This window comes from Diabrotica undecimpunctata, chromosome 4, assembly GCF_040954645.1.
Source record: "Diabrotica undecimpunctata isolate CICGRU chromosome 4, icDiaUnde3, whole genome shotgun sequence".
In the NCBI taxonomy this organism is placed as follows: domain Eukaryota; kingdom Metazoa; phylum Arthropoda; class Insecta; order Coleoptera; family Chrysomelidae; genus Diabrotica; species Diabrotica undecimpunctata.
The window spans coordinates 105,050,160-105,066,236 of record NC_092806.1 but is presented as its reverse complement, the minus strand read 5'-3'; the positions used below and the strand labels follow the sequence as shown (position 1 = coordinate 105,066,236).

General features: G+C 30.5%; 1 protein-coding gene across 1 annotated transcript in view; it reads left to right on the top strand.

The window, feature by feature from the left end:
* LOC140439834 (protein O-mannosyl-transferase Tmtc3-like) overlaps positions 1 to 15,455 on the top strand; it is a 636,225-nt gene extending 620,770 nt beyond the window's left edge. Inside the window, exon 11 of the mRNA XM_072529987.1 lies at positions 9,229 to 15,455. Within this exon, the coding sequence (XP_072386088.1) occupies positions 9,229 to 9,726 (498 nt within the window). The 3' untranslated portion in view covers positions 9,727 to 15,455. The remainder of the gene's footprint in view (positions 1 to 9,228) is intronic.
* Positions 15,456 to 16,077: the final 622 nt, after the last annotated feature.

Below are 16,077 nucleotides of genomic sequence, written 5' to 3'. Positions count from 1 at the left end.
ATTATATCTCATTTGTTATTGGTCTGATTGGAGCGTGTGTTACGTTAAATGAAAGGGAAGGATATCACGAATATATTTAGATAGAAAAAATAAACAAAGAGACTACCAAAAGGGCACTACACATCGTCTTGGTTATTAATGAACGTATAGCGACATCCGACATATCACATGACACTAGGGATGATAATAGACATATTTTCTTTATTATCCTGAAAAGGGCCTCTGACTGATTACAAAATAAAACAACTTACTAGTTTGTAAATAAAACTCCTTTTTTCTTTACGTCTCTAATTTAGCTAATTGTTTCTTAGCTTCATGAGGAGAAACTAGGATATAATTTGAAATAAAATTAATAGAAAGAACAATGTTATACATTATTTTAAACTCACAAAATTAAAAAGTATTTTTGAACAGGTCCATGTTCAAAACTGTACTGACAGACAATATCGCTTGGGTGTATAATTATATTTCGTAATTAAAAAACACAAAAAACAAACATAAAAAACATATTTAATAATAATAATAATGTTTGTTTAAGATGCTTACATTATAATATAGATTACAAAAAACAAAAAGCATATTAAAAACTAAATAAATAATAAAATAAATAAATAATAGAAATAGTCAGTTTTATACATGTTAATAATATACAGCATGGTTAAAATATCTTATTGTTTATACAGTAAAATTAATATAAATTATTTAGAATCTTACAGTAGATATTGCTTAACTATCCCGTGTCTGCCTTGTAATTTATTGACTCTTTTTCTTTATTGATGTGGCAATTTTTTGGAAATTTGTGGACCCTGTGTTTTTGATCAATGATCACAGATATATAAGCTTACAATCTCAAAATGGTCAATCGTGGTTATGTGTGGATGATTGTTATGTATATCCATTATCATGATCTTTGTTTTTTATATATCAAATATTTGACTTTTGTTGTCAACTAGTCGTATGAGATCAATTAACTCTTCTTGACTATATGCAAGAAGGGCTGAGTCTTTTTCACATCCTTTAAGCGCTTTTTTCATAATATGCTCCCCATATATATTAAATAATTGTGGAGACAGTATACATCCTTATCTGACAACTTGTTCTTGAATGAAATTAGTTTGAGAATGTGTCAAGTACTTTTCAACTATTTCTGTAGTGTGTTCGAATAGGTCAGTTATAAGCGAAATTAAGTGTTGTGGTACGGCCACTTCTTTTACTAAATGCCATAAGTGTTGCCATTGTCGCCCGCATTGTCGAACGCCTTGCGATAATCTGTACAAAAAATTTATAGTGGGAGATTGAATTCCCTAGATTTTTTTGTCTTTCGTTCAGAAGGTGTTCTTGAGCACCTCTGCCTTTGGTAAATTCAGTTTGCTTTTAGGGTGTTTCTCTTTGTAGGAAAGTTTTCAGTCTCTCATTGATTATGTGTAGCATTATTTTGCTGTCCTGTGAGATAAGAAAGATGGTTCTGTAGTTATCGCATTTATAAAAGCATTTATTCTAGCTGGACCTGGTGCTTTCTTATACTTGAGTTTACTGATCGTCATCTTATTTAATTCTCTAGTATATTAGGTTCTTCTTCGATTTCTTCAGGGGTTTCATTAACAAATTCCCGACGTTGATCATCTTTATATAGATTCCGGCAATATCATCTTTATGTCTCTGTTATATCTTTACTTTTGGTTCTCAGGATTCTTGTGTAGTCTTTAACAGTCTAAAAGTTTCGTGATCTATAGCGAATTCTCCTAAATATATCTCGTGGCTGATTCTGTTGATCTTGACTGTCAGGTTCTTTGCATATATTGTGATAGTACATAGCTTCATCTATTAGCCTTGCGTCTTTGTTGTATTTCTTGAATCTTTGGGTACTCTCTGTAAAATTCGACATACATGTGTTGTCCAAAGCCAATAGTTTCTTGACCAATATTAGTCACCTCGTAATTATTTATTATCTACCAAGCTCAACAGACCTTGAAGGCCTAGGGTTAACTAGCCTTGTAGTAGATGCTCACAATATTTTTATTTATGGAGACAGTTCATTTCATGTGCTGCCTTTGTCGTCCCGCTTGGGTTAGCGTTGGCTGATGTTCCAGGGCAGCACCTTCAGCAAGTGGAGCTCTCGAAATTGTTTGACTGACTTGTGTTTGAACAAGTGTTCATGTTTAGTAACCAAAAAATAGTATTATTGCTAAAATGAGATTATTTATAATTAAAATATAATTTACAGGTTTTTGGACTGAAACTGCTAATTATGTAGGATTGTTTAGACAAGCACTGTATACTGTATAATGTTTGTCTTTTATTTGAAAAAGTCATACATCCCTCTTAGCTTAATTTTTAGTTCGTTCAATCAAGACAATCTTAGACATAATATTTAAGTATTATATTATCGATTTTATACTACAATAACAATAGAGTAACATAATATTGTACTCATTAAAGGAAAATATCCCTAATTGCATGCAAGCCGATATTTTATTTAAGAGTAAGTAATACGAAACTGTTTTCATTTTAATAAGTCTGATAGTGAAAATCAAATATTGACGTGTCTAATACCCCTAGCTAATATATGTTTTTAATTAAAATGTATATATAGTTAAGATTTGATGATATAGAACAAAAGGTGGTGCTAATTTTCATCATATGTATTCGTATTAGCACTACTATTTTTGATATGTTAATATGTTTACTACAAATTATATTAATTATATTACAATTTTTTTATTTGTTATATTTGTTTTACTTCATTTCTATTTAGAATTTTAGAAAAAAAACTTGTTTTTTAAGACGGATCGGTAATTTAAAATTAATTATATATGATACGTATAACCGATAAATTTGGCATAATTTTTTTTACAACTGTTTATATTTGGGTAAAAAAAGCCTTATCTGATATTTATAGATTCGAAATCATTCACCATACAAACATCACCGAGTATACCAATGACACTCACGTTCTATGTCAACTGTCATAGCGTAATTAATAGTTTTTCTAGTAAAATTTTTAACCAGATTTTCTCGTTGGCGACAAGTCTTATTTATTGCCAAACTCAGAAACAAAGAATAAATTGTGTATACAGACAAACTATTTACTTGATTGTGCCAGGTCAGTTTTGGTATGGAAAATACCTTTCGCAACATCGACGTAGGGGATATTTCTGGATTAGAAGATATTTAGAATAAGGGATGCAAAGTTGTATGCTGTGTGTGCTAAGAATATTATATTTTTTTGTATATAATTATCGTATAAATTTATTTACTTCATATAAATAATTATTTATTTGTTAATTTATTTAAATAATTTAATTTGTAATTTATTAAAACACTAAGATAGTATTATAATATTAAACCTTAAAACATACGTATGATTACTCAAATAGCATAAACATCAAAAAGGGAATCATAATATTACTTTAATAGAGCCCAAAACATCTGCTCCAACGAAAATGCGTTTCTGAAAAAAAAAAACTTTCTAATAAAGATCTTAACAAAAAATAATGATTCACTGTGATTTATAAACAAAGAATTTCACAAGATTAAAGAAAGGAAAGAACAAAATACCAAATACACCAACAATACCATATGTAAAAGGCTTATCAGAAAAATTAAAAAAGATAGAAAATAAATAGAACTTCACAACAACATTTAAAACAACTAACACACTGAGGGCTATTCTTTCCAAAACCGAGTACAACAACACACAGATGAGATCAAAGAGTGCAAACACTTTTATCGCTGAGTGTTAAGATAAATGAGCGTGAATCATATATTAAAAAAATAACTTTGACAGGTCCCAGAAAAATGTGTAGCAAACTAATTAATAGAATGTAAGTAAGTCAACTGTAAAACCCATAAATGTCTTAATAAGAACGAAAATCAGAGAAGCGAAAGAAAAAGAAGTAAGGGAAAGATGCGAAGAAATTGAGACTCTGCAGTCAGAGTACGATATTCACAATGTACATATGAAAGTTAAAGGGGGACTAAAACGAAGGCAGAAAGGAAATATAACTGATTCTGATCACATGAATATTTGAAAAGGAAGAAGAAGAACATCTTGGTTAAAGAACCTCAGAATCTGGTTCAATACAACATCAAGAAGAAGAAGAAGTCAACAGTCAAACTGGTTTACAGGTTAAATATAATATTTTCTTAACACGTTGAGCGCCATGGCGGTCATCAGTGACCGACATACCCCATTACAAATTTAGGTTCTGACAGTCCAGATGACCCCTAGTGTAACTATCTCAAATGACCGTTATGGTTCTTTGGAACACGAAACATTGGATTTTTACTGCTAATATTTATTAACAAAAAAAAAGCTGAATATCTAAAAGTTCAACTAAATCTATGAATAATGATATACATATAAAATAAAGCACAAAACGTATAATAATTAAATCTTTCATAATATTTATTTGCTGATATGTATTAATGAAGCACAAAATAGAAAATATTTTTCAATAGTTAAACTAAATGTATTTATAATTATTATAAATGTCATAACATGGAACCTTAATTTTTTATGATATTTAGTAAAACATTTCAAGCGGAAATGTGGCTCCCCGTCACAATACACACAATAAGTATGTAGTCACTTTTTTGACAGTATTTTTGCGGGCGTTTTCATCTTGCTTCTATGCGTAACATCCGCGACAATTATTTCTAGTTTTCTCCGCAGGTCTATCTTGCTTTGAAAAAGAGTGTGTTTGGAGCTTTCTCTTCTGGGCATTATTTGGACAAGGGTGAACATGAATATTTTTTTATCTACATCAAGCAGATTTTCAACAATTTTTTCCCGGAATTCCGTTATAAAAATAAGCTTTCCAGATATTTCTTTATAAAGACCTTGAGCATTTACGATGGCAGTCCCTCATAGTATCTGTATCGCTATTTTTCGATACCATTTTAAGGTTTTTCGAGAGGAATATTGTAGCTCGACATCTGGTCCGATAAGTCGATTTAACTTTTTCCAGTATTGTAATCTAGAATCGCTAAGGGCTTTTGGAATATTTCTTGTCTTCTTTGTACTTTTTTTGTGTTATCCGTATGACGAGTTGATAGAACATCAGGTGTAGATTCAAGGACAACGTCTTTCGATCTAACTGTACCTAACAATGAGCTTTTTAATCCAGCAGAATATTTGCCAATTCAATGCTTGTATAAAAATTGTCAATTACCAAATTAAGGCAAGTATTCAATAAATTATCTGATAAATTGATTACTACCTTAGTTGGAACTGAACAGCTCACGTCGGCTTCTCGTTCTGCATACTTCCGGATATTCCAGGTATATCATTTTGAACAACACAATTTGAACAGTTTTATTCCATATTTGTGTATCTTTTGGGGAATGTATTGCTGAAGTGCCTCATTTTGAGTAATAACTCAAACCTGTTTCGACTCATTTTGTTAGAAATTACATTTATACTAAACATGGGTTCAGTAGACCAATAATGACGAATACTAGGCATTTTAACAATTTCCAAGTTCGCCCGTATTCCAAGAAAAACTTTTAGTTCTCATTTTCTTGTAGGTTTTCATTTATGTAATCGAAATGAACTAGTTACATTTTTATTGCTATCTAAAACTTGAATAGCAAATAGGTTTGTTTGCAAAATCATTTCATCTAAAATTTTACAATCTAGAAACACTTTAAAACAATCCATTGGCGTACAGCCTGAAAGTGCAGCTAAATACATCGATAACCGTGTTGACCTTGTAACGAGTCCGTCACTTCAATAATTCTTTATTCACTTTAAATAAAATTTTTAAATCCATATCCTCTTAAGAATTTTCTTAATTTTTAAATTCTAAGTTGGTATTGAACAGCGACACCTGCGGCGCTGTAGCGAGACATGATTATCCGGCTAGCAATTAGCGCTCATTCTGGGTTTAACTTTTTGGAAGACAAGTTCGGTTAACTAAGAAGGGTAGGCGGCAAGAGAAGGCTAAATTTATTTTAAGAATATTAATTTTTGTTGGAAAAGAAGAATATGGAGGGTTTTTAGTTGTTTTGTGGTGTATACTATTTGATTTATAGCCACTCTTAGCCGGTAAGTTGATTCAATTATAAATAAAAAGTGTAAAAACCATCAGCCATTTTAACTTCTATGATATCGTCATTTTTTCTTCGTTAGTGATATATCTATCTGTCATTTCTCACATTATTTCATTAAGAAACATTCTGGATTCAGCTATAGTAATGTTATAAAATCATTTTAATTTTCTATTTTACTTCCCGGCCTTAAAAACATAATTATCCATCTTTAAAACTATCTATTAAGACTATCTCTGTAAAAATATTCTGCCTCATACCGTACTTTTATATTCAAAAATATATCCGTAGCAAGCTTTTCGTTAAAAATTATCTATTTGATCAATCTATTTTACATAAAATATTGTCAAACCATGCGAAGGTCATATTATCTACAAAATCATTAGAGCTTCTTGTTTTGATACGAGCTTCCCAGCAACTTTTTGTAATCTCTCTTAAGTTATTTCATTTGTTCATAAACCTTGTGTGTTTCCCTTCTTTTTATTAAGCGTAAGGAGAAACTATAACACAATTGTTCTTTTTAGCCTACTTAAGAAGTTAAATCCAGAGTCAACGATTTTTTTTCATTTATTTTTTTTGGGATTTACTAAGAGAAATAACAAGAATTACGTTTTGAATTTACACATTTGCCCGCCACCCTTAGCTGTTCCATCAGAGGTCCAGATCTCTCTAAGACTATTCCCGGACCACTTCAGGGAACCAGCCGGAAAGACCTCCCTTATTTAGCGTGTGGAACATTGTTCATTTTTATATTTTTTTATTCATTAATTGTTAATATTTTTTTTTATATTTCTTTTTCAATCTTAAATCATACTATTTCATTTAACAATAAAGACCCGTCATTTTTTTTAAATAATTCTAAATAACATAAACACTAATTGTCAACTACAGGTCGAGGTTTTAAATCCACCCTTTTTACTCGGTTGTACGGTTTTATGTGTACACATTTAATCAGAGAGTTGTTTATTGATATTTTATTATTATTATATATTTAAGCCTTTGGATATCTATCCCGTCAGGATACTGTCCTCATTACTTTATTATAATATTTAATTGAAAGCCGAAGTACAGGGCTACATCCCTAGTAAGCAAGTAAATTACCTTTTTAAGTCAAATCATTACAATTTTCTTATGTTCTATTATTTATAAATTCAGATTATCAGGGATTAAAATTTGTGGTGAAACTAAATATTTTAATTAATACCTGTTTCCTTTCTTATTTCAGCAAACAGCTTTACAATATACCTTGGAAAGTTTATGTTAATACTTTCCTGGCGCCCACTCACATTTTTGGAGCAACTTCTATAATCATTTTTATTTACATTAGTTATATACCTATAGATTGTTTATTACCTTGTCATTCATTTTCTTATTCTACGGTCTCTGTAGGGCATGCAAATTGGCCGAATCCTCTTTTGAGTATCTAGTAGTCACTCTCCGGCACCTTCTGCTAGCCAGCTTTAATTTATTTGTTATCTGTTACATTACTCCAATACTTGTTACACACATACACACTTTTATTACATTAGCGTCCTAAACCTCGCAGTCCACACATGTGTTTGTTACAACCTGTGAATTCAAACTTCGTGTGTTTTCCCATAGGTGCACACCAAAATTGGGCTGAAGCAAAGGAACTGGAAATATATTATTTTCATGGTCACTGTCAAGGTGGTCTTCTTCTGGATTGTTTTCTCTAATTGTTTGTTCCTGAGAGATCAAAGAAGAGTCAGAATAATTGCTATCTTCTGATGACTCATATTTAACGTGCTTATAAGTTGGATCTTCCAAAGGGTCGTCAATTGATTCAATAAAGAAAGTATTTCCTTGTCGTTATATTAATGTGATATTTTTTATTATAACTGGAATATTTTCTCGTGAAAAGTAATGTATGTTGATTTTTTAATGTACTTATAGTTTAATTCGTCAAATAGGTAAAAATTTTTATATTATTTCAAACTTACTTGATATTTCTAACATACGTTAAAAACGTATTGAAGGACGTGCCACGAGAAAATAAGGTAGCCCGAAAGAAGTTCACAAACAAGTTTTTCCCCGGTATTTTTGTGAAAATATCCGCAAAAAATGCAATAGTTACAACGTTTTCTGTGTCCAAGAGGAAGCCCAAATGGTCATTTGCAGCTTCGTTATTAATAGTGGACAGAATGTTTTTATGTTGTCAAGTATTGCAAAGAATCTTTCAAGCACTAAACCTTTGCTTAGCCATCTCACCTTGTTATAAAGAAGCAAATCGTCAAACTGAGCATTAGTGTCTTCTAGGTATGATTTGAATTGATGATGCCAATGACAATTTTCTTTTCTTCTTATCCATATTGATATGAATGGAAAATATAAACAAGGCTAGAAGTATATAGAAAACAACACTTGAAAGTATTAACTAGAACCACGATAAAAAGAATAAAAACGTAAACAATACGATATGACGACTGATTGAAGATTGCGATGCGACAAGCAAAGCTGAGACTGAGACTAGGGATGCGCGATATGCATCGATGATTGATAAACATTGTATTCCTTGGCTCGATGGTCGGTGTTCTGCCATCGATATTTAGGTATAGGTGTTCGATAACATCGATGCTAAATCGATGTTAAATGAAAATATCCAACATCAACCCCAGTAATCTTTAGTTTTATTAAATACAATAGAATTATTATAAAATTCCATAGAATGGTTACTCTTAGAAATATGTTAATTGAAACATTGTTGAAAATTATTGATAAAGAAATTTTGAAATTTATTTTTTTACAAAAGAATTTCAAAATTTGAAATACAAAAGAACTTCAGTTTATTATTCAGATTGCGAGTACTTCTATATAGTATTAGTACTATGAATTTTAAAAATGTAAAGATATTTATATATTTAGATTTGATTATAATTTTACACGATAATTTTATTACTATATTTTGAATTTAACGGCGGTCCGCAAAAAACAAGCTCACGGTCCGAATGCGGACCACGGTCCGCCACTTGGTGACCCCTGGTTTAGACAATGTTTTTTTGGTTATGTCTACAAATATATTATTTTTTATTTCGTATTACGATCTTAAAATACTTAAATGGTTAAAAGAAATAAATAAAGTACACGTTTTATTAAATTTTTGCGTTACAAAACTTGTTTTTAAATGCTATGCAATAAATACTAACATATTATTTTTAGTGTTACAGACGAATATTGGAACTGGAACCAGAAAATATTCAAGGCCTTCACAATCTCTGCGTGGTTCATGTGGAACGAGGAAAGTTAATAGAAGCCCAATCGTGTCTTCTGGAAGCTCACAAACTAGCACCTGGAGAAGACTATGTCTTACGGCATCTTCAGATCGTCCAAAACCGAATATCGAAGGTACGTGTAAATCCGAACGAGCTGAGCGAAGCAGAAGAGAATCCGAAAGAGAAAAGCAAAGTGGTTTCCAACAAGAGTATTGACGAGACGGATAAGAAGACCAAACCTATGGTGTCTGGGGACTCAGAGGAGCAAAGATACAGCAGCAGGGTGGTCAATACAGAACCTATGTTCGTGAAAAACGTTGAAAATATCAATGAGTTTGTAGATTATAGTATGAATGAGGAAGAGTTTGTAGAAACGACGGAAAATTCGAATAATTGGAACGAGGTAGGAAACGACAAAGATGATCCCTCTTCGGGAATGTCTTAGGTTGTATTCTGAGAAAAAGTCTGGATATATTTAGTAAAAGATGTGTGGATAAATATTTTGATAAATTGTTTAAATGGTGGAATAATAAAATAGTATTTTTTACCGTCATATTTACTTTTTACCGATCGGTTATTTGTAATATTATAAATTATAACGTATAAATGTGTTATAACTAATATATTTATATGTTATGTATATATCAATTTTACGCAATCTGCAACATTCTAAGGTCAATGTCTCAGTTTATTCTCTATATCTTGAATGATAACTTAATATGTACTAATTTTGAATCAGTAGTACCATATTAAGTTTAGTGGTTTGTTCGAAGTTTTAGATTTTATTTTTAATTATAATCCGTGTATTATTGCCATAAAAAATGCAATCATTACCTTGATCAATTGTTTCTTGTTTTCTGATCTACACAGACATTTGCGAGCAGCCCTATTTTATTTATCAGTTGTAATACTTACTTTTTAGTCTTAGCCTTCCGTTTTTGTCGTCATCATACACGAATGTTATGACATTATTTCTTAATATCTCTTTTTAAAGTTTAGGTTTATCTTTCGTCACTTTTTTGTATCTTTAGTTATTGAACATACTGTAATTTTTTATGGTCCATTTTTTATTTTATTATCTGACTAGTAACTCTAAATGATAAGCACAATATTCTACGATTGTTACTGTTCCACTGATACCAAATTTGCCAAATACTGACACAATTTCTTCTTTTTGAGTTACGGCTTATCATCTTTTATTATCTTTGCTTTTTTCAGTAAACTCAAGTATAACAAAGCACCAGGTTCAGATATGATAAGAGCAGAAATGCTCAAAGCTATAGACAAAACCGCAAGAAAATTGGTTCACTTGCTCTGTATCAAAATAGGGTATTCCCAGCAATGGCCTGACGACTAGACCACATCTACAATAACGATAATGTGGGCAGCTTTTGATCATATGACAAATAATAGAAAAATCTAGTGAATTCAATATCCTTTTATACATTTGTTTTATATATTATCGCAAAGCGTTCGACAGGGTCAAATGGCAATACTTATGACAGATACTAAAAGAAGTAGGCGTACCACAACACTTAATTTCGCTTATAATTGAACTATATATAAGGTGTCAAACAAGGATGTATACTGTCTCATGAATTAATTAATATATATGGAAGCGTATTATGAGAAGAGCGCTTGAAGGATGGGAAAAGGGCATCTCAATAAAAAGCTGAACAATAAACAACCTACATTTTGCAGGCAATACTGTACGTAGATTAATTTTATTCAAGAGGTCTCTTCATTATTACCTTAATTTTACCAATCTAACCACATCTCCGTTTAAAGGTATTTTCAGAAATACTGCTTTGTATTTGAGATGAAGATTTCTATCTGAGATCTGAACTGCTACTGAAGACTTTTTTTTTAACATACACGATTATGGTTTATATTTTTATGGTTATTTGGTGGTCGCAGATATTATAGTTCTTTTGAATATTTTTTTCTTTCGTTTGATAACCGACAAAGTTTTGGTGAACGTTGTTGAACGGTAGTTTATTTGCCTTATTTAATTAAACTGTAATTCATAATCATAACTTAATAATTATTGTTTTTCTATTTTACTAGTTCTAGTATTATTTTACTATTCCTATCAGTTTGAGAAAGTTTCAATTAACGGTACTTACTATTATTCCCAGATACCTTTGTCATATTTTTTCTTGGAGCTTGGTTATCAAAAAGTGCTCAATTTTTAGCTAAACATTTTTATTGTTTTTCTGATAATGATGGTAAATTACTATTATTGAAATTGTTAATTTACCAAACGGTGTTTATATTATTTTACTGCTTCCACTATTTAATAGTTGATTGTTTAAAATCGTTAAGAAGAGATGTCCTGGAGTGTACTTTGACGTTTTCTTTATAAAATGTATAAATATCTGTTCCTTAAGCTTAACGTTTTAAACAATTCCACATTTATACATCTTAAGAGATATTTGATAATATTTGAAATTAAAAAAATTGTGAAACATTCGTATATATGAACTTTTTGTACGAGCCATTAGATGTAGTGTTCATTCTGTGATACTCAGAATAATCGTTTATAGCTATATTTTGATCCTAAAGTACATTGAAAAATTTGACTCTTCAACTTACGATAGATTATAAAAAGCATGAAAACCCTAATGTGACTTAAAGTTCACAATCACAATCATTCTATTTTATAACTGTATGATATAATACTTAGATAAACTGATATCCGGGGATGATGAGTTTTTTTTGTGGCTTTTGAAGCTAATATTGGATTTCATAGCACAATAGAATATAAAAACTTTTTTTAATATCGATTTATTGATGCCACATCATGTATTGGCAGATAATGACAATAACTCTAGATTTTAAATCTTTATTTAATCTTTTTTTATTTTTTAATTATATTTAATACGCCGTCACTGGAAAATACGCAGATTAATACACTGGTAAATTTTGAATGTAAAATTTTATGTTCAGATCTACACCCTTTATATTGGTCCCATGGCCAAGATGTGTATTTTAGATATTAGATTAGAGAATCCTCTCTCTGCAGCATTTCACATGGCTGACTGCCATTGTTTTTATTTGTTTATTCTTTGTTTAATTCGATCATCAAGAATGGCGGTTCTTTGAACTTTGAATTTGTATACCTGGGAGCGCTCCTTAATACTAAAAATAATACTACCGCAGCGATAAACCGCAGAATTTGCACGGCCAACAGATCGTATTTTGGGCTCAATCGTCTCTTTAAATCCAGCATTATATCGAGAAATACAAAAAATAAGACTATACAAAACAATAATACGCCCAGTCCTAACATATGGTTCAGAGACCTGGACTCTAACAAAAAGTAATAAAAACATGTTAGGATGTTTAAAAAGAAAAATACTATGGCGAATCTATGGAGCAGTGAATGTTAATGGAGTTTGAAGAAGACTATACAACTTTGAACTTTATAGAATATACAAGGAACCAGATATCGTAAAACACATTTAAATAGGACGTCTGAGGTGGATATAGCATGTAATGCGGATGGAACAAAATGACCCAGCTACGCAATATGCTCCTTGATAGACCCATTGGTCGTTTAGAAATGCTTAAACATTTGTTCAATAATCTCGCCATCAATTATTTGTTTACAAGAAACAAACTTTAAAGTACAGCGTAGTTATGACATCAGGAATTATTCTTGTTTCCCTAGTGGAGGAGTTGTTACTATTTGGTAATGAATAGTATTTGGTATTGGCAGTCAATAGTAATTTAGAAGTAGTAGGAGTATCAATGTACTTTCCACAAAAAATAAATATCTGTAATATTTATATTCCACCTTACTAATAAATCACAGAAGCAGATATTTCTGATGTATTAGATAAGATTCTCACTACCAGAATAATTGTTGGTCATTTTTTAATAATATTTTACATAATAGTCATAATCCAATATGGGGATCTCTCGGAATAAATTTCAAAGGTAAAATTTTAGAAAACAAAATTACTAAAAAAAACTAAATTTGCTAAATGATGGACAATCAACACAATATAATATTCATACAGGTACATCATCAACTATCGACCTGTAATTATGTGATCATGTTCTGTCACCAAAGTTTTCATTGGATGTAATCCCGTTTTTATATGGAACTAATTTATTATATTAAAATATCCTATTTAAGCCTCTTTCAGTAATAATTGTGAAGATATTGTAACAACTCCAATTCCAAAATGGAATCTAAAGGAAGCCGATTGGTATTTATTCAAAAAGTATATCCAATAGAACTAGAAATAGAGACGAACTTCTAAATTCGTTTATACCATTAATCCATTTTGCTGGTGAAAGTCATATAGGTAAAACACAAGCTCTACATAAAAGAAATTCATTATTATGGTGAAACACAGAGTCTACTGACATAATAAAACATATAAAAAAAACAAATTACGTTCCAAAACCCATGAAAATACCATCAAATACCTGGCTCAAGCTAGATATATAACTAAAGAACAGACAAAAATATTCGCAAAAATTTGTCTTCTATTACTACCACTATGCCTCTAAGCACGAACTGATCCTGAATCCTATAGGCCAATTTCTCTTATCAATACAATGTATGAAATCTTTGTACCCAAAATTTTTTGTTCAGACAAATATAGTCACACACCTCCCTCTGGATCTTTCCTCTTTCTCTATGTGATTTAACTCTTTCTAAATACAATAAGCTTGAGACTTTCTATGTTGCAAATTATTCAATCATTATACAACAGACTTACTTCTTTCCCAGATCATTGTCATACCTATACAGATTTATCCAAAACTATTGATGGTTTGTGATCAGCAGTTATAGCTCCGAACATTATGCTGGATTTGGAATCCCAACTAAAAAGTGATATTACGGAATCTATATACTGTTCTTTGCAGTTTCATGAGTGCACCGATATGATATATACTGCCCAGTTATGTATTTTCATCCGATGGTATTTCTTATTAAGTCGACTTAAGAAAAATTATTAACAGTGCTACCTCTGAAAGTAATTCGTCTGCTAACAGTTGGACGGGATAACTGGACCTTTTTAATAACAGATATAGTCTGTGTGTTATTTTGAAGTCATTAAATAATACATTAGCCGCTTCAATAAGTGTTTATTTCACCATGGTTAAAGTATTGCATGAGATTGCTCTCCCTTTAAACTACTTTTCAAATCTTAAAATTTTCTTCATCTTAACTTACTCTTTGATGAAAATCGTTTTCTTATTTTTTTTTATACAAAGTCTGATAAATTCCATAAAACGAGGCAAACGCACTGATTCTTGAACATAACATAACAAAAGTTCTTCCTCCCAATCACTAATAAAATGGCATGTTTTCCTTTTTTCTCCATTTACATTATGTAAAGCTCTGTCGCCGCAGCTTATTATATATGAAACAGGCATTTGAGAAGAATCGGTAACACTGCCTAAGAAGTCTAAACCAGGATCTGATTTATTTTGAATTCTTTTGCAATCGACTCCAGAAGCTGTCGTGATCGACCGGTCGATTGCGATCGATCGTTTCGGTACTGCTGCTCAACTACCTTGAAATAACAACAATATTTGCCAAAATATACTAAGAGAATATACGCAGAATTTAAAAGATAAATGAGCTAGTACAACGTCAGAAGAGTGAGGTAGATGAAGGAAAAATTATTTAAATAGAACAAAAAACAAATATCCAGACAAAACACTAAGATACATACTCATTTTTTTTTAATTTTCTATCATGCATTCTGTAATTATCATTACAGAGGATATGTATCTGTAATTAAAAAGCTAGAAATAAACATGCACGTTGAAAATATTCAACCAGTTAAAGTTTATTTAAATTCCTTTATAAAAGGTATATAATTTAAAAATTATAAGATAAATAAAATTAAGAGATAATTATTAAATTATATACCCTTTTAAGAATTTTAAATAAACTTTTGTGGTTGATGGTATACAGTCAACTAGAGGAATTTCATTTTCCTTGTGGAATTCAACGAATTATTTAATCATATTGATAAATTTAAATACATATCAAAGAAAACCAATAGTAAGACAGAATTACAAAAAAACTCTGTAAGTGTCAAAAAACTACTACTAATAATGGTCTCCAATGCCATCTGCCAATCAAATGAAGGAAATCATTGGCCAAAACACTAAAAAAATCAAAATTGATTTGTTTTACCTTTATATTTTAGAACTGATTTCAGGATTAGCCACTAAGTATTACCATAGGTCTGAGTTTCACAATATCTACCGCCATTTACAAGAATTGCAAAATATAAATACTCTTTAGAGCGGTTGTCACTAACTTTAAACAAATATCATAAAAAGTCAAAAGCTTGACAATAAACATTGTGATTTTGTTGATATTCCCTAGTAATTCATAATCGAATAAATATTGATCATTTTTTGTTATAATGGTTAACATAAGTATAAATTAACTCGAAATTGTTTTAACACATTCTGCCCAGTATTCCCTGGATATCAGTTTGTTAAAATTTTGTATTAGTTAAAATGTATGTATATATAGGAACAAAAGTAAGTTAACATAAACAAAGTCAATTCATAGGTTACTGATAAATTTAATATATGTACTGTTCAAATAATGAATAATTTTTTGGCGTATAGAAACGTAAACATATACACTTGCGCTCAAAGACTTGCGCTTAGGGTTAATTATGTACCTACTGTTATTAAATTACATTAATTGTAACTATATCATTTAGCATAGTACAAGAGACAAATCAAAAAACTCCATGAAAAGAATCAAAAAGGTGTTCATAAAGAAATTTGTTATTAAAAACGTGAG